The 25,158-nt window shown below is 40.2% G+C and overlaps 2 protein-coding genes and 1 long non-coding RNA gene across 3 annotated transcripts; 2 read left to right on the forward strand and 1 right to left on the reverse strand.

Annotated features, from left to right (window-relative positions):
* Positions 1–707: 707 nt before the first annotated feature.
* On the forward strand, positions 708–5,766 carry LOC133839450 (meckelin). The gene is made up of 7 exons (XM_062271030.1): positions 708–1,134; positions 1,549–2,492; positions 2,751–3,931; positions 3,988–4,159; positions 4,230–4,317; positions 4,376–4,539; positions 4,614–5,766. Exons 1-7 carry the CDS (start codon positions 894–896, stop codon positions 4,692–4,694), a joined length of 2,871 nt encoding a protein of 956 aa, XP_062127014.1. The 5' UTR covers positions 708–893; the 3' UTR covers positions 4,695–5,766.
* On the reverse strand, positions 4,831–25,080 carry LOC133839447 (transcription intermediary factor 1-alpha). Its single transcript, XM_062271026.1, is given in 12 exon segments — positions 4,831–6,987; positions 6,989–7,108; positions 7,186–7,309; positions 7,369–7,721; positions 7,723–7,730; positions 8,338–8,512; positions 8,572–8,843; positions 8,908–9,022; positions 9,097–9,497; positions 9,564–9,647; positions 10,305–11,682; positions 24,070–25,080. Coding segments are annotated over 12 exon segments (3,699 nt in total). The 5' UTR covers positions 24,274–25,080; the 3' UTR covers positions 4,831–6,522.
* LOC133839457 (uncharacterized) lies at positions 23,344–24,227 on the forward strand. The gene is made up of 2 exons (XR_009894100.1): positions 23,344–23,792; positions 23,854–24,227. It is a non-coding gene; the product is annotated as an uncharacterized LOC133839457 (long non-coding RNA).
* Positions 25,081–25,158: the final 78 nt, after the last annotated feature.

Genomic DNA, 25,158 nt, shown 5'->3' on the forward strand with positions numbered 1-25,158 from the left:
CAAATTATTTGAAAACAATTACTGTCTTAACTATTATAACTGTTATTATATGTTCAAACAGTGTTAATTAAATATATTGATTAAAAACCAGTTTATTTATAATTTCATAAATAAATAGATAACTAAATTCAAACGTCAAAAGTGAATGGCAAAACGGTCAAGCATATCGATTAATACAGCTTGCGAATTCGTTATTTTTCAAATTTGAATTTGAGCGCACGCGTTAATAAATATTTACGAAACGATTACTGATATGAGAAAAACTAGGCTAATAATTGAATATTGTTTTGAAATTAGCTAAAGGGCACAACAAATTTTCATAATGTAGGTCCACGACAATTTGATTTAATTTCCAGCTGGCTCTAAGCGAGCAAAAAGCCTTTTGCAAAATAATAATAACAATAAAATAAATGAGCTAATCATAATTTGCAACACGCAAATGGCAAGAAGAAAACTTTCTTGGCACGCGATAAATTCATATGTATGTACAATGCTCCAAGCGTAACAAGTAACGCCCCTCTATTAAACTATGGCTGACCACAACTTGAGCAATAGACTTGGCCAACAATGCCACCACTTGACCACCTTTTGAGTCCCACATTCAACCACAACAACGCATGTAATAAACATTTTGCATGCGTTACCAGACGTCGCCGGCAACCGGATACGCTATACCGGGGGTTGGGTAGCTATAGCAACTTTTGGCAAACAATAAGGGATAAATGCGCCTCCCACCAATGCCAGCAACTTGTTTACTTGCCTACCTGTACCTGCAATTGCAGCTAGCAACGCTCCTTTCTAGCCAGGACTCAGTTCTGATTCGAAATCCAATGGGTTAACATTGAAAAAAAGGACACTTTGAGCATACACTTGGAATATATTTTGGATTTATAATGTGCTTCCTAATAACAAATTGGCTACTGCCTTTGGTGTGGACAATAGTTTTTATTCAATTTGGAAATTGTAGTGTCCAGGACTCGAAACAATCGCCCACGCCTCATACATTTCGCTTTGTAAACCCTCAACAGTGCCTGAAAAACGAGTTCTACAACTTGAACTACTTTGATTGCGCATCATGCAACGAGGCTGGCAACGAGGCTGGTGGCATCAACGAATTGCAGCCCACGGCGGACAGTAAGTATGCCTATTGATTAAACAAATTTGTGAAATAAAGACGAAGGGGGCGGGATAGGAAACAACTTTTATGTGTTGCAATTTCCAGAGCTACTTAAATATGCATGTGTGTTGCTTAAGTAGGTTGATGACTGATATGGATTTGAGTATTCGAGCGAAGAAGGGACAAAATACTTAAGGATAAAATGAGGTCCTACGTTCAGCCTTATTGGTTTCTTAGAAATGACAATTTAAAATTCTTACTTGAGTTCATATTTTTACGACTCTGTGTGTGGTTTCACAGACTTGACGGACTGAGTTCATTTATCTAGATTTATTTATGACCCTTTACAGTGGACATCTTCAATTATCCTTGCTGCCTTTTCCGGGTTATAATTATATTGGACTACACTTACTAAGCTCTCCCTCTTCTAGGATTCTCCTGTCAGTGTCCCGTTGGACACGTATCGATTTTCGAGAAGACCAAACGTTGGCCCAACTGTGAAGAGATCTGCTCCAATGCCACACATCAAGCCGAGAACTGCACAACACCTTGGCCAGCTCAACTGCCCAGCTGGGAATGTCATTATCAATATCTGAATGCCACAACAGCTACGCAACAAGGCGTTGGAATTGTGTTGACCCGAACGAATCCTGGCAGCAACAGTAGCGATTGTCATGTTTGTGATGGAACCTACAACTTTCGTTATCAGGACTATTGCATAGCCAATACACTGATGCGTGCCTATTTGCATTACAATGCTTTCTGGCAAGCCACAAGCAGTCCCAAGCCCAACTCCAACTCAAGGCTACACTTTGGTGACCTTAAGTTTGTGGCATTCTTTTGTCTGGCAATGAGAAACGAGACTGCCTGCCAGCAGTTGGCCAATCTTTGCGTGCTCTCGCATTATTCCATGGACAAGCATTCGCCTTGTAGCGCTTTTCTGCTCACCCAGATGTCCGATGTGGTCATGAAGTATGCTCATCCTGGCGATCAATCGCGTTCGCTGGAACCTTTTCTGTTCTACAAGAAGGGCAGATCGACGCGTGAATTGCTGACCACAACTTTACAGCCATCGAGTCAAATGGAACTGCAAATCTTTAGTACAAATTATGATCTTAGTGGACGTCTAAAGCGCTGGGGAAGCTTTGACTTGCAACAGCTGAATTTGTGTCCTGGTCAAGTGGCGCATAAATTGCATTTGGCGCAGCGTCAGCAACAGATCAACTGTCAGTTGAGTCTGGAGCAACTCATCGATGCAGCCACCAAAGAGGCAAATGACAACTACTTGAGTCTCTATTTTAACTTTAGCAGCAACTGGCAACATCTGCTACATCAGCTGCCTGTGCTTATCGAGACGCTGACGCCGGAGAACAAGGTAAGCATGTCTGTCTTTCTGTCTGTCCGCTTATATAAACAACTGGGTCTCGAAGACTACAAAAGCTGGAGGGGAGAAATTTTAGGACAACTTTGCTAAAGTTCCTCCACGATTGAATTTACTTTTAGAAATTAGCAATTCCTTCAGTTGTTCACTAAACTCCAAAAATTACTAATTGGAAATCTTCTTAAAATTAAATTCACTGTGTAACCCAATCTTATTTTTCTCTTTCACTTATTACTTTACTTTTATCCACAGCGCCCACAATCAGAGGAATGGCAGCTGGTAAAACGCTTCCAGCTCATCTCTGCACATCCCAAAGACAATCGCCAGCATCAGACTCTGCCACGCTACGAGGATGCTCACAAGTTGCAGCTGTATCGCTCGTTGCGCTACGTGGAGCACGTGCAACTGGAGTACAGCATACAACCAGGTCATACCATTGGATTGCCGCTATTGCGTCTGCGCTATCGCCACATCGAGCTCACAGGGAATGCAACTCTCACTCAATTGTATCCTTTTCGATTGGTTGTCAAGTTCGAGCGACTGCATCCGGGTGTTGCAGCTCAATTGCTCCTTGAGCTCGCCTTGCCGCTTTTGCTCCTCTTGGCTTCGATTGCGGCGCTGCTGCGTCTGCAGAATCTACGACGACGCCGTGGTGCGGAACTTTGCCAGACCAGCAATCTGCTGGAGTTACTGCTGCAGCTATCCGCCAATGTGGCGTTGGCATTGCTGGTGACCGCTTTGTTGCTGCTGGCTCTGCAGGCTTTCAATCCCCGCCAGCTGGCGGCGCTTATCTATCCCGGCTGTCTGCTGCAGTTGTTGTACTTGGGTGTGCATCTGAGACGCGCCAGTCAATTGGATTTGTTTCTTATCGATTGGGAGCGACCGCGCAGCAGTTGTGAGGCACAGCGTCTCAATCTGGACAGCTCTTCGTTGTGCTCCAGCGTGCGCACCTATGTGGCCGAGAGCAGCGTCTCCGCTTGGCGTGTGCTCTTCACCGCCAATGCCTGGATACGTCTGAGTGCCGCACAACGTTACTCCAGCTTGCTGCAGGCTTTTGTTGTCTACGCTGCTCATCAGTTGCTTCAGCACTTTTCAAAGTCTACCTTGGATGCTGGTGTCAGTTGCTGTCTGATTGCCAGCATTTATGTGGCCACCTATTTGCTTCAGCTGCTGCTGGGTCGCATCTTCCAAGCGAATCTGCTGCAAAAGTTCATTGATCTTTGTAGCTTGGCCAACATTTCATTGTTCTCGCTGTTGGAGCCGGGTTATGGTTACTATATTCACGGACGTTCACCTCATGGCTTTGCGGACACAGACATGTCTTCGATGATACTCCAGCTGCAACGTGAGGCGCAAAATATGTGCGGTAGACGTGGATTGTTAATGGACTCCGATAAGCAGGCTTACATAATACTTCCTCCTAGGAATCTGCGGTGAGTTGACTATAAAAAATGCAATTAAATTCTCTTTAATAGTTGTGAATTTTTAGCAACTACCTGGAGCGTCTACTGTTGCCATTGCAACGCAGCAGAAATGGCAGCATGTCGCAAACTTTGCTCTACCAGAAGGAATTGCAGGTGCCCAGCATCGATGGTCAGGTGGAACGCACCTCCATTGCGTATGCCAGCGTAAATCGTTTCTTCTGCGCCTTCATTGATCATGTAAGCAAAAATTTAAATCAAGAGTGATAATTAGTAATTTATATAACTTAATATTAAATATACTTTGCAGGCCATCAAGGATATGGATTACATTATAAAAGAAAAAACTATAGTGGAGAAGCTCTTCAATTGTGAAATTGAAAACTATCTAACAGACAGTAAGTTGAGCTTTAAATAAATATTAAATATTTAAATATTAATTGATGATCTTGCCAGACAAGGGCACCTTCTACATCGATGACTCGCTGAGCTTTAGTCGTGTGCTGTTGCTGGGCAATCATTTGCACATCTTTGTGCTGGAAATTCTTGTGCTGCTTTCTGCTTATTTGCTGACTTCCAGTTTGCTCATTGCTGTTGCCTTGGCCTGCGGTTTGAATATGGTAAACTAATGATCTCTTCTTGGTTGGAATTGTCTTGTCATAGCTATCCATCTTCCATCTGTTTTATTGTGCAGTTATTACGCCACATCTTTAGGCTTTGGGTGCGTCGCAATGTGTCGCGCAAGACATTGATTGATGAGCGGTTTCTACTCTAGCCCCGCAGCCAGTCGGATGAACAATATATGCGAGAGGATGGGTTCTTTGACATCTGAATTATGCTGTATGCTGAACAATTCATTTAAATATAAAATATTACGTTTTTTCATTTTTCATTTAGAAAACAAAGTTCACTTGATAGTAAGTAGTACATTTATTAGTTATCTTTTAAGTGTTTATCATAAAACTTATGGCCTAAAAACAGATAAAATAATTTCTATGGTTTTTTTCATTTTGTTTTTGTTTCGCATTCAACATATAAACACACTTAGTTATAAGCATGGATTTGTATTTCATTATCATTTTCATTTGCTTTGCTGTTGTAATTTCGATAGGATAGCACACATTCATGTTCCTCTATTTAATATATTTATATATATATATATATAGTCGATAATACATCTATATAATTTCAAGTTTATATTTTCATTTGTTTTTATTGTTTTTTTTCCCAAAGTGTGACATGAGTAGGATAGAACAGCCTCCCTGCTCTACTAGTAGTATGCATAGATCGTTCAGTTTAGGATATATTGTATTGTATTGTGTTGTTTATAAGTTGTTAAAATATTTATAAAAATATTCGCATTCATTTGCGAACTTTTGTTTTATTTCTATTTAGTTTTCATTTCTTGCTTTTTTTTTGATTTGACATCGTATGAGATGAAAACAAGGTAATAATAAGCACAGCATTCAACTGGTTTTATGGATGTATTTGGAAATTATTATAATTACACTCATAATATACATATAGATAAGTATATGTATTTATATTATTATTATTATTATGTGTAGTAGTTTACGGTTATGGTTTTAATTTGAGGATGGTTCTCTAGTAGACTGATTGGCTGCTTGCCTGACCGGCTCTTTTTTTATACTAAAAACGACAAACGTACAACATTAAAGGATCTATTTGCTTATATAAATATGTATGTATGTATATTGTGTGTGTGTGCTTAATTCTTTCATTCCAAACTTATAACTCTAATTTGCAACTTATTACAAGTGTCTTCTTATATGGTATACGAATGTTTTGCTGTCTGATGCTGATGCATGAGCGTGTGTGAAGGAAAATAAAGTATAATCAAAAGAGAAATGCGCTCGAATATTATTATAATATATAGACAGGATTGATAGATACTTTATCCGTTCTGTATGGGCAATAAATATCGTACATAGCATTAGAGGGTAGAGAAGGGTGAAAATAATAAAACATAGTAATTGAAATGAGTTTTTGTATGCAATAATATAATATATAGTACATATTAGGATATAATTTGTTCATTATTTTTCGTTTTTGTTTTTATTGTTTATCGCTATCACAAAAGTAAATACAACTCTAACAGTTTGTTTTGGGGGGTTAGAGAAGAGTCGGGAATACTCTAGAATTTTACAGTGAAGTCATCATTATGAAACTCAGGATGGTTTCACACAAAACTTCAACTAAGATTTAATCTCTACTTGGTATATCTGTTTACATATGTATATTCAACACTTAAGTCTGTAGCTAAAACATAGTATCTCTCTTCGATCCGAGTTTATGCTTGCGTTGCATTCATATTTAATGAAATCATATCAAATGACTTTGCTTATTTACAGTTTTCGGGGGGAAATTAAAAACTAAATGTACACCAGCTACTTATTGTTGTTGTTGTTAAGTTTTTGTTCTAAATGCTTATTAGTTATTTCTGCATACAATTATGTAACCATGTATTTCGTATTTAGCGCCATTTACAACAAATGTGGTGTGTACATTATTAACGTGGTAACTGCGAGTGTGTACGGATATGTTCATTCGCGAGTGGTTTATTTTTAAGGGGGCTTAGAGGCTTATAGGCCAAAGGCGGCGGCATATGCATGCAGTAGCTGGAGCACATAGTCGGCGCTCTCTTGTATTGCATTGCTGCCCAGACTACGCGGTCGTTGCGGCAAATCCAGCTCAAAATCCGGAAAATTCAGATCATGCTTCTGCTCATCCTCTTTGCTTGTTGGCTTTGCCTCATCGTCGTTTGTCAGCGCATATTCTTGTTCTAGCTGCTCCTTCTTCTCCTGCTGTTCATCGTCCTCCTTTTGCGCTGGCTGCTCTGACTTCTCCTCATTTGACTGCGATTGCTGCTCCGTGCCCTTCTCGTCGGGCAAAAGCTCGTTCTATTCGTGCACCGTTCGACGCGGACGTTTCGCTGGCAAGCTTGCGCCATCCTCACTGTCCGCCAACGATGCCGAGCCACAACTCTTGCGACCATTCTCCATTGGCGCAGGTGAGCCAGCAGCTGCAGCCACTAAGTTCGGTGAATTGGGATGAGGTGGACGCTCCACTACCGCCGAGTTTGCCACCAAAGTTGGGCAACCATTTGGCCAGCTGCTCTTCGAAGAAGTTCTCCAAATACTTGGCATTGCTGTACGTTTTCGAGTCCTCCTGTGTGAAAGCAAACACAAGCAACACATATGTAAAAAAACTGAGTCACGTTAAACGAAATGCACGAATGCACTCACCTGATAGAAGAGATAGGTGTTCTTGAAGATCAGACGCACGTCGGCCACAAAGCCAGCAATGTCCTTGTAGTGATTGGGACTGGAAGGATCCAGTCGCGTGCGTATAACATCCAATGACATGGGGCTGCAATAATGAAAACATGATTAGCAAAGGAACTTTATTGAGCAGCAATTTTAACTTACTTGCAAATAATCTCATAGTATTGGGAGTTGGCTGGCGATTCCGGTTCGCGGAAATTAAGACTCTGCTCGTATTGACAATAGAGTTCGAGGCATATGCGCTGCAGTATCCTTAGCTCCACGCTGCTCAATTCGCCGGGCTGTGACTTTTCGTTGCCCTCGGTTTTGGTCAGCTCCTTGAGATTAACGCAGAGCAGACACTGCCAACTCTCGCTCTCGTCTGGCAAGGAGCTAATCGCGGGTATGTGACAATTCTGATGGAATACCTTTGGGCATTTGTCGCAGCACATCAATTCACCGCCATCCAGGCATACGGCACACCAATCCTCGTTGGGATCATCTTTTTGTTCGTTTTTTATTATTAACTGATATGATTAGTTTTCGGATATTGCATTTGTTTTTGTATTTTTATGTGTGTGTTTGATGTGTATGTGTATGGGAATGGTGTATGGGTGTGTATGTGTTTGGTTTTCATTTTATTGGTTTTTTTATTTCGATTTTTATTTGGATTTGGTTCGGTTTTGGTTTGTTCAATAGGTATTTTTGATTGGTTAGTAATTGATTCGTACGTTTTATATTGCGCGTTTAGATTGGTTTTTGTAGTTTATTATTTTTGTGTTTTTTTTTTTCGAAAACGAGTTTTGTAGTTTTGAAAATAGAAATAAACAAAGCAAAGTTATATGAGAATTGAATGTCGATACAAACCAGCAGCAAAACAGCAAAGTAAATGTTAAACATAAGCCTACGATACCACTTGGAATTTTACTCTCACACAATTATTCTTTAATAAAATATTTAAGTTTTACAGCAATGTTTTACATTAAGCTTTAACCATTTAATATTAAAAAGACTTAGTAGCATTTTGATAGCAATTTGGCAGAAAATAAAGATACACACTCAGACACCCGCACACCCTTTAAAATAGCCATGATCCAAATGAAGAAATTCGTTTATAATGAAGCTGTTACTCACCTTCCTGAGTGTTGGACAGATCTGTGGAGCTGTGCACCTGCGGCGAGGTGGTCTTAGTGCGTCCTTCGGGCAGCACTTGCACGCCATTCGAGTCCAACTTGGCAATTGTGGCAATCAGATCATTAATGGAGTCATCGCGCACCTTATCGATGGGCTCAGTAAAATCCTTGGTATTCTATTACAGAAATGTATATCTTAAGTAAACCGAGTAGTAAGTTATTAATATACGCTTACCTCATGTGTGCTGGGACTGGGTGTCTTTGGATTTGTCGATGTGACATTGGAGAGTATGGATACAGCTGGACCAAGTCCCAGTGCAGCGGCATTTAACTGAGCTATGCTATTCGCCGACGAGGAGCCATTGCCCGGAAGCGCAGCGCCGCCTATGCTGAGACTAGGCGGTGTGCTGTTCTTAAGAGTATTTGGAGATTTTAGTGAGATTTTAAAATTTTCTGATGTCTGTCGTCCGTTGGCAAAGGGCAAGAGGGGTCCCTGCTGTTGGCAAACTGTGAAATCAAATTAGAATTATGAATGCAAATTGTAGATGAGAAAACTATTTTTGCCACTCACTGTTGGATTGCTGCGCGGATTGTGGTATATGCCACTTGGCAAGACTGTGCATCGCGTTACTCGCTTGCGGCGGGCCAGAATTATAGCCAGCCTGGCTCCCATGAAACCCCAACGCCTGTGTAATTAGCAATTCATAACTCAAGTAAGTGAATTTATTGATTATTGATTTGCATCGAATGCGGCACTTACATTCTGCATGGGGTTGGGCATCATTGGTGGTCGCTGCAATGCACCTGGCGATGGTATCTGCCCACCACCTCCGCCTCCTCCTCCCGCTCCGGCCATGGCGGCAGCGGCTGCCTGCTGCTGTGCATGCTGGCTGGCCATGCGCTGATATTGCGACTGAAATCGCGCATTACTGTTCATGAAATTGCTGTTGTCTCTCGGCCCGCCGCCCGGTCCACCACCGCCCTGGCCAAAATTTTGCTGTCCTGCCATAAAATGTGGACGCATCTGTGGACCCAACTGCTGATGAGCGGGGGACGGTGCGCCTTGCGGTCCGCCCGGATAGCTGGGCGGGCCATTGAAGCCCAGATGCGCGGTGGGACTCTGTGCTGCCTGATTGTTCAGCAGGCCACGCAGACTGATGTCTGAAGAAACAGAAGATTCTATTAACAAATGTACTTTAAATTTAGTCAAATCAATCCTTCACTTACCCATATTCTGCGGATGCGTGGAGGAGCTAACATGGGGCTGACCCTGTCTCTGCATTCCTACAGGCGGCATGCCTCCAAATCGTACTGCAAGTACAAATTATTAGAGTTAGTGGAAAACAAGTTAAATAAAAACACGATAAGAGAGAGAGCGCTGCTTCTTACCGGAGAGGGACAAAGATAGTGTGACTATAGGACTTAAATTTATTAATATCTTAAATACTAAAACCTGTTTAATGTTATATTTGCCTGGGAATGGCGATAATTTAACAAGAGTTAACGAATCTGTTGCAAAACAAATTCCAATGAATACTAACAACGCAGTTACAGACGAACGTCGGATATCCGCTTCCCGTTTTTACTAAAATGCAAAGAGAGCTAAGGAACTGATAAAGTGAGGCTGGCAAATAAACTGTAAAACATTTTAACGTTTCGCAATAGAATTTCACAACATTCCTTTAGTGTGGAATGAGATTATTTATGTATATTGTATTACTAGTTTTAGTATTTAGCTTCACAACTAGGAGTTTATATTTTTTGTTTGGGGAAGAAGCCCGATATATAAAGCATTCTTTGTTATGCATATAAAAATACTTGCAAAATTTAAGGTCTCTAGCTGCTATCTTATTGGAAATTTCGACATTAATATAGACGGACGGACAGAAAGACGGATATGATAATTTTGAGAATATATTATCCCTCTTTGGGACTTAAAGTAAAATATAAAAATTTTGGTAGGCTTACCTGGTCCATCGCCAGGAAACGAACGACTCATGGATAGATTGTTGAACTGCTGAGCGGCGGCTGCATTGCTGTAGAGTGGCGGTCCATTCTGTGGACCAAAACCGCCTGGCGGTCCGTTGGGCGACAGACCCGCCGTCATGCCTGGCGGCAAGCCTGGACGCAATGGAGGCGCCATATTCGGGCTAGGTGGCTGTCGTGGAGGCGGTGGGGCCGGTCCGTTTTGTGTGGGCGATGGCGCCGGTGGATATGGCTTGCCATCGACAATAACAATGCCCAGCTGTGAGATGACTTTCTGCAGTTCGGCCACCTGATTCAGCTGCACCTGAATGCGCACAGGAATCTCGGGATTTGGGATGTCAGCGCGTTGGCATTTGAGTTTTTGCAGATGACGCACAAGGGACTTTTTGCTCGATAATATGGCAAAATCGCTGCCCTTCTCAAGGGCATTCTGCATAAATTCGATGCAATGATCTGTGTTATCCGACAGCAGCTGCAGCGTCTCCTTCTTCTCGACCAGCACTTTCAGTTTGCTGTCACAGACCTCATTCAGGCGCATCACAAGCTGCTTGCCACGCATATTCACCGTGTTGGTTATTTTGACCACCATGGCGGTGATCTCTTTGATTAGATCCTTCTTTTTGTCATGTATCAGCTGCTGGCGATCATCGATCACTTTGGTCGCCGATGACAGCAAGAAACGCTTATAGTTTATTTCGGAGACGAGCGTAGACAACGCTTGTCGCGACTCTGTGGCAATCTCGTGTGCAAACTTATACTTGTGATCCCGATGATCGCTCAGCTGGCAATCGCGACAAGTCAACTTGTCGCACGTCTCGCAAAACAACGACAGCTTCTCCTGTGTGTGCAGCTGGCACATGTGAAGCTTATCGATGCCACCGGTGCCCACCAGCTGCTCATTGTTGGCCTCATCCTTTGGCTTGATCGTGTGATCCTTGGTGATCTTGAGTCGCTGATGCGCCTGCACACAATTGTCGCAAATGTACTCCGAGCAGTCCACACACCACGATGTGGCCACCGCACCATCGGAGCAGCTGCTGCACTGTATGTTGGCTGTCAGCGAACTCTTGAGGCCATCGCTGGAGCCGTTGCCATCGCCATTGTCGCCGGCGGCGCATTGCTCGATGAGGAACTGATTCTCAATAATGTATTCGTTCTGTGAGGCATTGTCGCAGACCGGACAATGAATGAGCGGTGGCAGCGAGCGATCCAGCTCTGAGAACTTGGTGTTCACACACTGGCCACAGGCCACGTGGAGGCATTCGAGCAACTTGGGACGATCATTAATGCCCAGCACTTGGGCGCAGTAGACGCACTTGAAGAGCGTAAACTTGGCGGATGCTGATGAATTTGATTCCGACTGCAAGAAAGGAAAGAGAAAGAACGATTAAAACAAGTGCACTCGACTGCGAGATACTCGCTATACAAATAAAGTGTGACCAAAGCAATTGAAATGACTTTTAACTTTGCCAGCTAATTGAAATGAAATCAAGTTTGCTCGACTACAACATTTCAAGATTTGTGCTTTACTCACAATTTTCTTTAACATTTTAAGTTTTTATTAATTTGAGTACATTTGCATATATAATGTGTATATATTATCATATTTTCCCATCCCATAAGTAGCTTGCATAATGCTAAGAGATTATCCCATTGGCTTTAAGCAAAAAATTGAACATGCTTATCAGCAAATGAATTTCGAGTGTTTTGCCTTGAGTTATCGTCAAGTGTATTACCCCCTTGGGGAGCAATATGTTATGGTTTGTATAAGACAATCAGGATAATTTTGTATATGTATCTGACGAGTGGCACTTTCCATGCATTGCTTATTCAACTGACTTATTTCCCTGTTCAATTCAAATATGATTGATGCCTTATAAATTAAACAGTCGCTAATCTAATCTAATCTTATCTTATCTATGTATTAAATTGTTGCAGTCATAATAATGCGATAAAGTCACAGCCTGGTAAACTGTCGAATTTATAGAAATGACTCCAGGCGCTGTTGTCAATTGAGGGGGGAAAAGATTCATTAATTTAACTGACTCAACTTTCACGACTTTTCTTAAATAAACTTGCATTTGAAATACTATACATGAATTTTGTTTAAAGTTTGTGCTTTTGCAGTGTGTTTATCCTCAGCAGGATATTAATGAACTGCGGCTCAAGTTTGCATCGATCTCAGTGGCAGTTTCTCCTTTATAATTAATCGCAGCAAGTTTCGAACAAGACAAGAGAGCATAAATTCAATGCACACACAGAGAGATAAAAGCGAACAAATAGCGTACCATAATGGAATTGGGGATAGAATACTGCAAGACAACAAAAAGAGAGAGAGGGAAGGAGGGGCAAGTTCGATTGGGGGCGAGGGAGCTTCGTTGGTTGCTTAGCTGCTTGGTTGCTACGTCGTCTCTGACTGTCGCAGGGCAAGATTGATTAGTTTTATCTTGAGTTGGAGCACATAAATCCAATTGATTGATTATGCTTTTGCTCGATAAAGATTACTGCATTGGTATGCGAGCGTTTTACATGCAGTCTCTCTCTATATGTGTGTGTGTGTGTGTGTTTGTGCCAACGGAAGCGCCATGGACATTGATGAATGCCACAACACAACAGCAGCAATGCGAGTTGTGCAAAAATGTTCTGGCTCGGCATTGCAATACGCAATCCAGTGCCCAATGCTATGCAACGATCCGACGATCCATTTAAGGCCACCTGCTGACGTCAGCAAAAGAAAAAACAGAAAAGCAAGCGAAAGAGAGAGAGAGCGAGTGAGGAAGGGAGAAAGTGTGTCTCGATTTTCACCAAACGAATCTCTCTCGCTCTCAACTTTCAAAACGCCTCGGCAGTCATAAATCATCGCAGCCATTTTCTACAATATATATACATATATATATTATATATATATACATGTATGGGAAGCTTGCCACATACCCACGCGCCGCGAGCAGACAACAAATATACGTATACATAGTATAGATTCGGATTCGGAGTCAGGGCATTAGGGGGCGACGTTCCACTTGAAAGCCATTCATCATAATGTAGTATGTGTGCTTCCATGGCCATTGCTCACATTCTCCTCGCCTGCTCGCGGCACTAAAAAAACTGGTCGGCTCTCGGCTCGTGGCTTCGTGTTTCGCTTTGCTCGGTTCGGCTCGCTTTGCTCGGCTCGTCTCGACTCGGCTGGGCCGACGCAGCCCACTTAAAGTTGCTCAAGTCCGTCCGTCTGTCCGTCCGTCCATGGCGACTCTCTGACTTGGCATTAAAATTGTGTGTTGCGAAAAGCAACAGCAAAAAAAAGAAGAAAAAATACAAAAAAAAAAATAAAATAAAATAACCAGCTGCTACCCCCATGCTTTCAATCTTATTGAAATGACTTGCCATAAACTGGAAACGGGTAGTAAACTCGTTTTCGAACCCCGCATTCCTCCGCATCCCGCATTCCTGGTTCGCTCGGGCGCTAGGAGCTCAATTTGGCCAACGAAAATTTCCAAAAACGATTCTTTTATGCAAGTAATTCTAATTAATAGGGTTTTCAATCAGCTTTTATTTTTTAATTTTGGGGGTACCTGAAAGTTTAATCGATTTTTCAATCACTTCCGGGCACCGAAACTCACGTACACACAACGAGAAATGTGAGGAAGGGGCTGAATGTTGTGAAAACACAAAAAAGGGGTCAGAATTTTAAAAGTTTTTTTGTATAATTTATCTGCGACAGGTGGGCAAAAGTTCAGATTACTAATACGCATAGTTACACGACGCCGGAGAGCTTGGGATTTGATATGGAAATAATCGGAACAAGACAAAATAAATCAATCAAATGTTGGTTATGCAGGTCGATAAGAATAAAATAAAATATTGCTCCGAATTAAATTATACGGGATCACTGACCTGAATTTTTTTGCTACCCGCATCGTCAGCTTAAATCAACAAGATTGTAAACAATTTACTATAGAAGCAATACCGATAATCTATGCAGCATATCGAAAGTATGCTAAAGTATTAAATGCACATCTTCTAACAATGGAAAGAAGCTATAAAAACACCGAAACACACAAAGTATTGTAGGGAGAATTCAGCACTTTAACGCCCACACATAGGGGTAAAAAAGGCTTTCCAGTTGCCTTTGTGTTGGCCATTAAAAACTGTCTATGGCAGACAGGCAACGAATGTATAAATAATTCTAAATCAATTTCAATTAGAGAATGTTGAAAGGATGCCACAACAACAAGGAGAGCAAAACAAGCAAGATGAGCTTCGCATCGACAACAGCAACAACAACAACAACAACAACAAAAATGCCCCAAAAGGCACGAAGCACTAGAAATGTGCTGACATGATGGAATGGCTGCATGACGTCTGCTGGCATGGCGTCTGAATGAGTGCATTTATGATTGATGTAATTTTGATGAAAGTAATCACATTTCCATCCGGCATCCAGCACTGCTCTGAAGCCTTTTAAAGCCCCCGTTTCACATTTCATTGCGAATTTATTTGCAATAACTTTTTGCAGTTTTGCAAAAAAATAAAAAACTTTCTTTCTTGTTAGTCGCACACATAGCAAACTTTATTGTGGAAATGAAAGAAGTTCTACAACTATATTTCATTCCCCTCACCAGCATATTTCAATCCCTTTTGGATGACAGCAGACAGCCAGCGAGCCAGCCAAATCAGTGGAAAGTCCCATTGGCAACAACTTTCAGACGCATCTTTCACATGCCAAATCCAAATCCATTTACTTTTCCTTTTTTTTTTTTTGCTTTGCTTCGCTTTTAGCAGGCAGCCATAATTCCATTAATTTGCGTGCTCACATCAAATTGGATTTTCAGTTAAGCCATCACTTTTCCTGCTTCGAGTTTTCCAACATAAAAGAGATGACGAAGCAATAAAGTCCTGCATGACAACCCATCAAATGAAAAGCATTTTCTTATTGAATTTATTAGGCAATAAAAATCCTAATCTAACTTTGAAGTCGACCTCCGACTTATAAATTTTAATAACCCAACAATTATTTATTAGTCTCTCTATATTATTGAAAAAGTTCAATTGGGGTCAATATAATAATAATAAATTCATTTTTTTGAAGTTTTTACGCACTATCAATCTTATCAGCTAATTGTTCCGCTAGCTTTTTTAATTAGAAAATCACATATTTAGAGGCTTATGTTTATTAATAGCAAAGCATTGGAATGCTAATGATATTTTAATGTACTACAGCTTGCATGAGATTTCAGATTATATTGATTTTCAATGTCCCTTTTTACCATATTAATTGATTTCTAATGTCATAACACTTAATCATCTTGTTATAGGGTAGTGATTTTTTTTTTTTATTTTGTGCTGTCTTTAGTTTCCATGTTCGTTGCAATTTGTTGGGCTCTTTCAATAATTGGTCAATTAAATCGGACTACAAAGTTGTACGATCCAATTAGAGGCATGTGGACCAGACCTTTAATAATGATTATAGGATTAACATAGTTGTGACACAATTCCATGTAATTTTGTGCAATTTGAAAACTTTTCGAATGTGCCCCATTCATTGAGAGTAATTTGAATGACAGTTTGGTATCCTTCAATGGCAGTTCGTTTATCATTTATTGCACAATTGCTGAAAGTCTGTTGCAATCATAGATGGTTGAGTGAGTGAGTGGCCTTAAATTAAATATAAGCTATAATTACAAAGAAAATCGAACTGAAAGCGAACTCGAAACATTTTGTGTATTTCACAGCCAGTGCACCCACAACAACAACAAAATATCCAACAGCGTCGAGAGCATGATAAATGTCAGACAACATTGTTGTGTATAGCATTTGTATGGCTTTCGAAGGACAAGCGAGCTGGCTGAGGCATAAATCAGTGTGCAATATGAGCATGCATCATCTGCGTATGTGTGTGTGTGTGTTTGTGTATGCGTCATGAATCCTGATGGACAGCGGGTGGCATACAGCGGCCATTTTGTTAAAATTGCAAACGCTGCGTGTTCCTGCTGCGTCCTGTTGCTATCCTCTGCCTGCCTGCTGTTGGTCATCATCGGCTGTATTTGGGTTTCAGCGGCCATTTTGTGCAAAAATCCTTTTGCACTGCGGGCATCTATGACTCCAAATTGCTCTCGGCCATGACGGCTGTCTTTGGGTCTCAGATTGCACACGTTCGTCTCGTTTATGCAACACAATATGCGCAAATTGCATTGTTTTTACCCCAAAAATTAAAGCAAACTCCAAAGTGTCCAAAGTGCACACAAACAACATTGTCCTTTGAACTTTAGCCACACACTCATGCAGTAAATCAACAACAATAATCAAAAGAGAAGGGCAATTAATTGCATTTCAAGTTGCTTGTCTGCCTGAGACACATTCGAAACTTGAGGTTCACATATCGATTTCTTGGTCTGGCGCACAAAGTCAAGTCGCAATACATCCTTATTATGTGTGGAGGAGACATAAGCCAATTTATCGTTTGCTTTCGACTTTGTCAAAATAAATTAATTTAATTAGTTTTGTTATGCACATCAATGGAAATTCATTTGCTACAGTTTCCATGCGCAACTCGACTCAAATCCATTTGCAATTTGGCATGCAACGTTACGGCGCTTGGAAAGAATCAAATTACAGTCCAACCATATTTCAAACAGAAATTCAAATTTCATATAATAAACTGAGATAACGTTTGACCTTCTAACCAAATAGCAGAGAGTTCAAGAGTGCTACAAATGTGATTAGTAATAGTTATGACTAATTACTTAATCACTTAAGAGATAAAGTAATGGGAAATTTTCTTAGTCATCTTTTATACAGATAGTAATGACAGCAAAGCTTAGGCTTAGGCACATACCCATACACATTATATTTGTAATTCCATTTCGTATCATAATTTGAAATCTTATTCAAGTCCTTGTATCGCATGCTTACTAAAAGCCCGGTCTTTGGGCTCAGGTGTCAAATCGCTACAGCAACATCAAAGGCAGCAAATGCTTATAAAAATGTGCAACGAGGATAATGAATAAAAGAAAACTCGGCTCTTGAAATATTTATGAGGCGAGGCAATAAACTAAAATTGCAAAGATATAACGCTCGAAAAATGCCAGACATAAATTGCGCCAAGTGCGCGAGTGAGCAAGAGAGCAAAACAGAAAACAGAATCGAAAGTAGCGCGAGCGAAAGAGAAACAATTGCAAATAAAACAGAGAGACGAAGAGAGAGTGCAAGCGAATAAGAAATATAGCAGATGAAGCAGATGGCACAATAAAATATTTTATACTCCCCATAATAAAAGCGAAAAACTTGATTGTGACTGTGAAACTTTGGCGAATGAACTAAACACAAAAAAGGAGAGAAATAAAAACAAGAGAGAAATAAAATGTACACCCAGACTGTTAAAGGTGATGCGATTTATGAGATAGCGTTGACCAGGACCGCCGCAACTTGGCCGCCAACCATCGGTTCAACCAGCCAGGCAGCCAGCCAGCTGAAATTCTCAATTATTTAATGGCCTGTACAGTGGTCTTAAGGCTTTTAGAGGAAAATATAATAAAAGACCCTTTTTTTTGCATAATAATATATGTAAATAGAATATGTAAGTTAAGCTTATTTAGATCGATTGTTAAGGGTTGTAAGAATGTAGAAAGTTGTACTCCAATTCTATTACAAATCCGAAGACAACGTAAAAATTTCCTTTGTTTGCTTATTTGCAGCTGTTGCACTTGCACCTGCTCAAACAGCTTGCAACACGCGCTCGAGGGTTGCAAGTGATCTTAATGATCGACTAAAGTCTATTTCTATTGTAAGTCAAAGTAATTTATAGCCAGAGCGGTGAAGATAAAACAATTCGGTTAGCATTTCATTTTATAGGTAATTAGGAAATATGTTTGCAATTAGAAAATGTAATCATTTTCAAATTAAGATTATACATTAGGGTAATTCAGTAATAGAAAAATATAAAACTTTTTTATTATTTGTATTAAGTCATAAACTATTTTCGAACTTAAATTACAAAAGAAAGTGATAATCTTATTTTTATTTTTATACATTAAGTTTGAACTTGTCCTTCGCATCCACAATGACTTTTCAACAAACATAAATGAAAGGTCGAGCATAATCAGATACAGACAAAAACGCTTCAAAGAGTTAATAACTCTCGACGTTTTAAATAGGGACCAAACCACTTTTCCATCTATGATATGATATGGAATGTAGTGTGGCGTTTTCGGGCCATTTGCTTAAATCGCCGACATATCCGGCAGCGACGCTGCAATTTCCGCTGCGGTTCAGGAACACTCTCGGGGGCAAGCGAAGATGGGAGAGAGCAGAGCAGAGAGACAGGGTTGCCCTAATGGGCAAAACCCTAATGATCTGACATAACATTTCATAACGCAATTTAAGCTACCCATCGAGAGGAAAAAAAAAAAGCATGAATTGCTACAGAAATGATGCCATAAAAATGTACGAGAATGTATTTGATTGCGGATTAACATAGGAGGATTCTCCACATTCCGAAGTTCCGAGCAAACGGGGTAAAACTCAATTGGAATAATCTGCTCAAAGCCCAAACCCAACCCAACCCAACCCACAATGTATGAAAATGTATCTTTAGGTTCAGATTTTTTTTTTCGACAAATGCTGCTGCCTTCACATCATTTCCCATCGTCGCAGTCGTAAAGATTTAATTGTATGGAAATCGTAAATGGCACGCAAAAGAACCAAGAAAAAGTTTTTATGTGCTTTTTGGATGGGATACAGAAAATCGATTGGATACCATTAAGGTAACCAAAGAAACTCATTCTCGGAGTCTCTCTCTCTTTCTTCGTCTCTCTGTACAAAACGAAATAAATTTCTTTTGCATACCATACTTCACATTTTTCTACAATAAATACCTTCATTATGAAAGGCCCTTTTTACTTTTTGTTTAGCATTTGGCAATTTTTACGTACAAGGAACACGAGAAGTTTTAGCTGTCAGCAGCGATGACCTCAAAATGTGATTCATAACGACGACAATGACAACGAATCAAGCCGACAGTCAGTCAAGTAGTCAAGCCATCAGTTCAGACCATCATGCCAATCCATTGAAGTTGATTGCTTTGAGTGGTTTTGCTGCGGTTTATTAAGATACATACTTATCGACCAAATTGAACAATCACTACAACCCATTAAAGAAAATGGTCTCAATTTTTGCAATAACTTGGAATATATCATTCTTCATACTACGTCTAATTATTGCTCATAACAATCGACAATGCCAAACAAATACGATTGTATAGAATTAAGCAAACATGTGCAGCACAATATTTTCGAAGAAAAATCTATGAAATCCTTGATGTACCGTAAAAATATTATTAGAAGTTAAGAGCTTTTAAACTTTTTCGAGTCATATTTTCAAATTTGGAATATAATTGTCAAATTATTTTTTCAATTTTGTTTTTATGTTGAAGTAATCGTAATAACAGCGGAAGAAGTTTTTAAATTGAATAACAAAATTTCTTAATTGCCGCAATTACATTTCGAGCATTAACCGAAATACTCCAACGTGTTCCGCATTTCGTTTTCGCTCTAAATTTAAGTTTGGAACAGAAATATATTGAAAAAGTAAAGTAAAGTCGCCAGCTTGCACAAAATAAGCTGAAACCGCAAGCTAATGAAGCAGCCTGGTCGGGGTTCAGGGCCTATAACTGACTGGGGGATATATATCGTGTGGTGCCTGTTTCTGAGAGAAAATGACGACGACGACGTCGACGAATTGGACATTGTGGGTTTGATGGTTCAAAGAGCTGGTCGCTGGTCTCTCTGGAGCTTACCAAAAACCGCCGACGCTGCTGCTGCTGCTGTCGAGGCTGCCGCTGCTGCTGCTGCGGTTTGCGGTTCTTTCTGTGCCTGATGCAACCGTTCGTGCTCCCGGGGCCATGACGGCATAAACGGCAAATCTCCAACTCACACTCACACTCTCACACAAACACAGAGACTAACACACGCTTAAATACATATTCCAAAATGGCGCCATAGTTGCTCTGATGTAGATACAAAATAGTAAAGCCGCAGGGGGTCCAAAAACGTGATGCTGCAGTAGATGCAGCAAACATTTCCAACTCGGCTTATTGCGCCGTCCGTGTGGGAGTACATTAAGATTGGGGGCGTGGCACAGCTGACAGCTGTCGAATGCAACGACGTGTCGCATTCGCCTGACTATAAATCTGCTTATGTCTACAGTGACGACGACTCTTTTTGCCGGTCTCATTCAAGGATTTATGCGCAGCAGCTTATAAAAACTTTTTCAATTTTTTTGTTGTTTGCTTTTTTGGCCCGGCTACACAACTCAAATAATACTCTACTTTTATTTCCAGTTCAATTTTAAAGTTAACTCAGCTTGTGCCACCTTCTTTATTCGCCTCTTTTATGCACTGTGCATTATAAGCCGCTTTATGTGATCGGATTATGTCCTGTGTGCGGAGCCTAATCCTCACAACCAATATGTTGGTAGCCTATCATCCCTCTTTGGAGTTCAAATGATCCCCGGAGCCGTTCGCTCGTCTAGTCAACTTTAATTACGCACGCTCTGTGGTTGGATTAAGTCGACAGTCGGCGGTTGGCGGTCGACAGTTGCCACGCCCATTAAAAGCAATTAAAATGTGTATCTGTTGGATACATACAAAACGCTGACACAGGTACAGTAACAGTTGCTGAACAGGTGAAGTGACGGCCGAAAGAAGACAAGGACGGACAGGTGGCAGGTGAGAAGGGACACTCGATTATGGTGCCATGAAAAGTGAAAAGCATATTTTCCAAGATCTTTTCGTTAAGATTACACAGCAGTAAAGTTAATTAGAAACTTTTCGGTAGCGTTCGCTTCTCGTTTATTCACTTGTGCCCTTCCCTCCTGCCCTCCCTTTTCTACTATATATCCATTAGTATTGCGTCCCTCGGTTGGGTCATCGGCACTTTGCTTTGCTTGCATATTCTAGTGAAATTAGAGTTAATTGCACATCATTAAAAGCAAATTCTTGGAATTAATTTTATGTTTCGTCGAAAAAGCGAAAAACCAACAGCAACAAATACATCAACAACAACAACAACATCATCAGCGCAATAGCAATAAACAAAATGGCCGACAACCACCGTAATTCAGCGGCCCCATTCATTATGGTGTCAGATTCAATGAATAATTATAACCTGCACCAAACACACACACACACACATACAGAACGCAGGCATACGCACACACACACACAAATGCATTGCTTGTGACATTAATGATCCCAGCGTGCAGATAACGCAAGGGAAATGCATCCAGTTGTGCTATTAAAATTTACGCTTAGATAAGCATTTGATTCCTATTCAATCACATAGTCCAATGTCCATTATAACGTATTTATATGCACACACGCACACAAAAGGAATCGCTACATTCCCGCACTTCCGGTCTAGAAAATGAAAAACTTTTTTTCCATTTCCTTTTGCTTGTACAAGTTATTTTTACTTGTTTTCCTATAAGAATTCGATGTTTTATGGTTTCTAATCTAAACAAAAATCTAAAAATTCAATATATAACCATTAAATATAATTATACCCGCTACCCATAGGATAGAAGGGTATTATAACTTTGTCCCGACAGAATATGTATGTAACAGGTAGAAGGAGGCATCTCCGACCCTATAAAGTATATATATTCTTGATCAGCGTCAACAGCCGAGACGATATAGCCATGTCCGTCTGTCCGTATGAACACCTATATCTCAGAGACTATAAGAGATAGAGCTATAATTTTTTGACAGTATTTGTTATGTTTGCACGCAGATCAAGTTTGTTTCAAATTTTGCCACGCACAAATCCGCCCCCGGGAAATCAAAAAAAAAGATCGAATAACAAGCGTAAATTTAAAGCTAGAGTTGCGAATCTTTGGTATATACAATAATTACTGTAGTAGTTATGATTCCTACTTACTAGGGGTCTTAGTTGATTTAGCCGACAATCTGGCACATTGTGCCGTCTATGGTATATTTTGAATGGTGTACTATATCGATATACCAAACATACCATTTGGTATATTTTAATATTTTTAGTATTTTCGGTATATTTTGAAATTGATATCGCAATATTTTGCCTTTATTAAAAGCCGAGACGATATCTCACAGTCCGAGCACACTCGACTGTAACTCTCAGACTTGTATTCAAAATGAATTTAATTTTTTTTTCTGCTTTGTAATCACGTCCCAATAATAAATTTATATTTCAAATTTTTGCCACACTCATGGAACCATTAATTTTTCCTCTGTCCGCCATTTTGTCTGATGGTAGCCATTTTGTGTGCTTAAAATTGAGCTTCTGCACCTTCGGCATACATTTATTTGTCTTACTCTCATCCATCCATCATTCCTTTTTAAACGAACATGAATCGGCACAAAGCGAAGGTTAATAAATGCTGCCGGCGGTAAATACAGAATGGGAAAAGATCGAGAGCCAAACATACCATTCGTAGTATATTGTCTGGCAGCTGCGATATATTTTGAGGAACTAGAGCTGCCTCTTGGGTTATGTTTTGGCTAGATTTAGCCACACTTGCAGTTAGCCCATTTTTTAAATTTATTTTAGTAATCAGTATAGACATAAATTAAGATATTAGGTTATTTGTCGCTCTCAAAAACAAGTATTCGCGGAAAGTCTAAAGAGGATCCAAAAGAACATGAGGTAAATCCACAAAAACGGCTATTGACTACAAACAAAAGTCTTAATGATACATGTGTACATATTTCAAGATATTTTAAGCGTTCTTTAAGAATCCATTTTGTTTGTGCAACATAATTCTTAAAATCAAAAAATATTAATTAATATAATCTTTTAAGCAATTATCACCTATTTACTAATTTATTTTAGCCATTTCTTGGCAATTCTCGCCACTTTTGCTTACAGAATTCCGGCAGCACTGCTAGGAATACATGTCATTTACAGTCACACACTCCACTTCACTTCACTATGTGTGTGTGTAAGTGTATGTGTATGAGTTGAGTTGAGTTGTCTGCTACTCCATCGCCACTCAAAGGCAAACACTAGGAATCGCATTTTTTTTTGTTGAATCTGAATATTTTAGAAGAGCTCACGTTTGTGGCGCTCAAGCGGCGACAGCAGCAAATAATACACATACACTTACGCTATGTACACACACTCGCACTCACATCACACACATATGCTAAAGAGACGAGTCATTCGCGCTGCAGCTGATCTTGATGGAGAGCCCTCAGCGCCAAAAGAGCGAGAGAGTAAATGAGTGCGAACGCGCTGTTGTTGTTGTTTTCTCTGTTGCTCTTGTTGTTGCTGTAGTAGTTACATATTTGCTTTGCCTTTCACGCCAAACGGCAAAACCAGAAAACCGAATGAACAACAAACAGCACGAGACTTTAGCACACGAAAGTGAAACACAATTTAAGCAAACGTCTGCTGACTCTATATGTGTGTGTGTCAGTATTTTGCATGTGTAAGCGTATGTGTATGTGGGTGCTTTAGCATTTGTTTGTTATTGCTGCTGCTATTTGTTGTTTTTGTTATAGCATGGGAAAAGATAACACACAAAGTTGCACGAGACAATTGACGCTGCTGCTGCTTTCAAATGATAAGAGAATGCTTGCTGCATATGCAACTGATAACGCATAATGCTGTTTGTCTTATCAGAGACACGAAAGCACGTGTTGCCCCTGCCATGCAAGTTATTAACCTCAACCGCTGCACCGAATGAAAAACAATAAACTGAGATTAGATCAACTTACCCGCTTCTCAGCGCTGTCGCATGGATTGCCAACCGACGATGACGATGAGGAGGATGTGGATGTGGATGTAGTTGCCGCTGTGCTCGGTAAATGATTTTGTGGCAAGACGGACACATCCGATGCCACCGAATCCAATTGTTCCTGCTTAATGCCCGCGATTAGTGGCAAAAAGTCATTCTTAAGATTCTCCAATTCCATATCCATATTTTCGAGAGTGTTTGTCACAAATTGTTTGTGTGGGAAACTTTTTGAACGTTCAACGTGGGCGTTGCAAGCTAATTTTAGCGCGTGAATTTTAGCAGCAGCTGCTGCCCTTGATGAACATTATTATTGTGACGTCGATGATGATTTTGAATATATATTGCAGGATTTCGATACCATTGCATTATTTGCATTCATTCCCTAGTAGGGAAGAAGCAACATAAAAACAACGCCAAATTGGCTGCACACACACACACCTTTCCACTAACACTATTACGAACACTCACACAGACACGACGCTGGGCACACAGTCACACACACTGTTGCAAACACACAAGTTACTTTTTGTGCACAAAATAGTTTCGCTTTCGTATGGTGAAAATTATTGTTGGTCTTTGTTTTTTTTTTTGCTTTTTATCTTCTTATTCTGCACGGCGTTTCGTTTATATTTCGGCTAATATTGCATGTTTTTTGTGGTTTTCGTTTTTTATATTTTTGTTTTGTTGTATTGGCATTTTCATTTTCACCTTCAGCACACACAGCGAGCGCTTGCAAAATTTTTTTCTCTCTACTCTTTTAGAAGGCGAAAAACTTTCATTTTAAAATGTTTCACATTATGCTTAATTTTTTGTGTTGTTAATGGTAACTCAATTGCACGACACTGATTGCGATTTGATAACGTACGGCGCAATTGTTTATTTGTTATACAAATGCATAGATTTGTATTTTTATTGGCGATCAAATTTTTTTGGTAGGGAAAACACACACGGTCACGGCGTTTACTCTCCTTGGACGCTTCTCTTGTACAAAAATTTTCAACTCGCGTAGCCATTTTGGATTCAATGGTGCTGCCAGACATTTTGCAGTATGAGGTAGGCAAACACGTTC

Source organism: Drosophila sulfurigaster, chromosome 2R (assembly GCF_023558435.1).
Source record: "Drosophila sulfurigaster albostrigata strain 15112-1811.04 chromosome 2R, ASM2355843v2, whole genome shotgun sequence".
Taxonomy (NCBI): Eukaryota; Metazoa; Arthropoda; class Insecta; order Diptera; family Drosophilidae; genus Drosophila; species Drosophila sulfurigaster.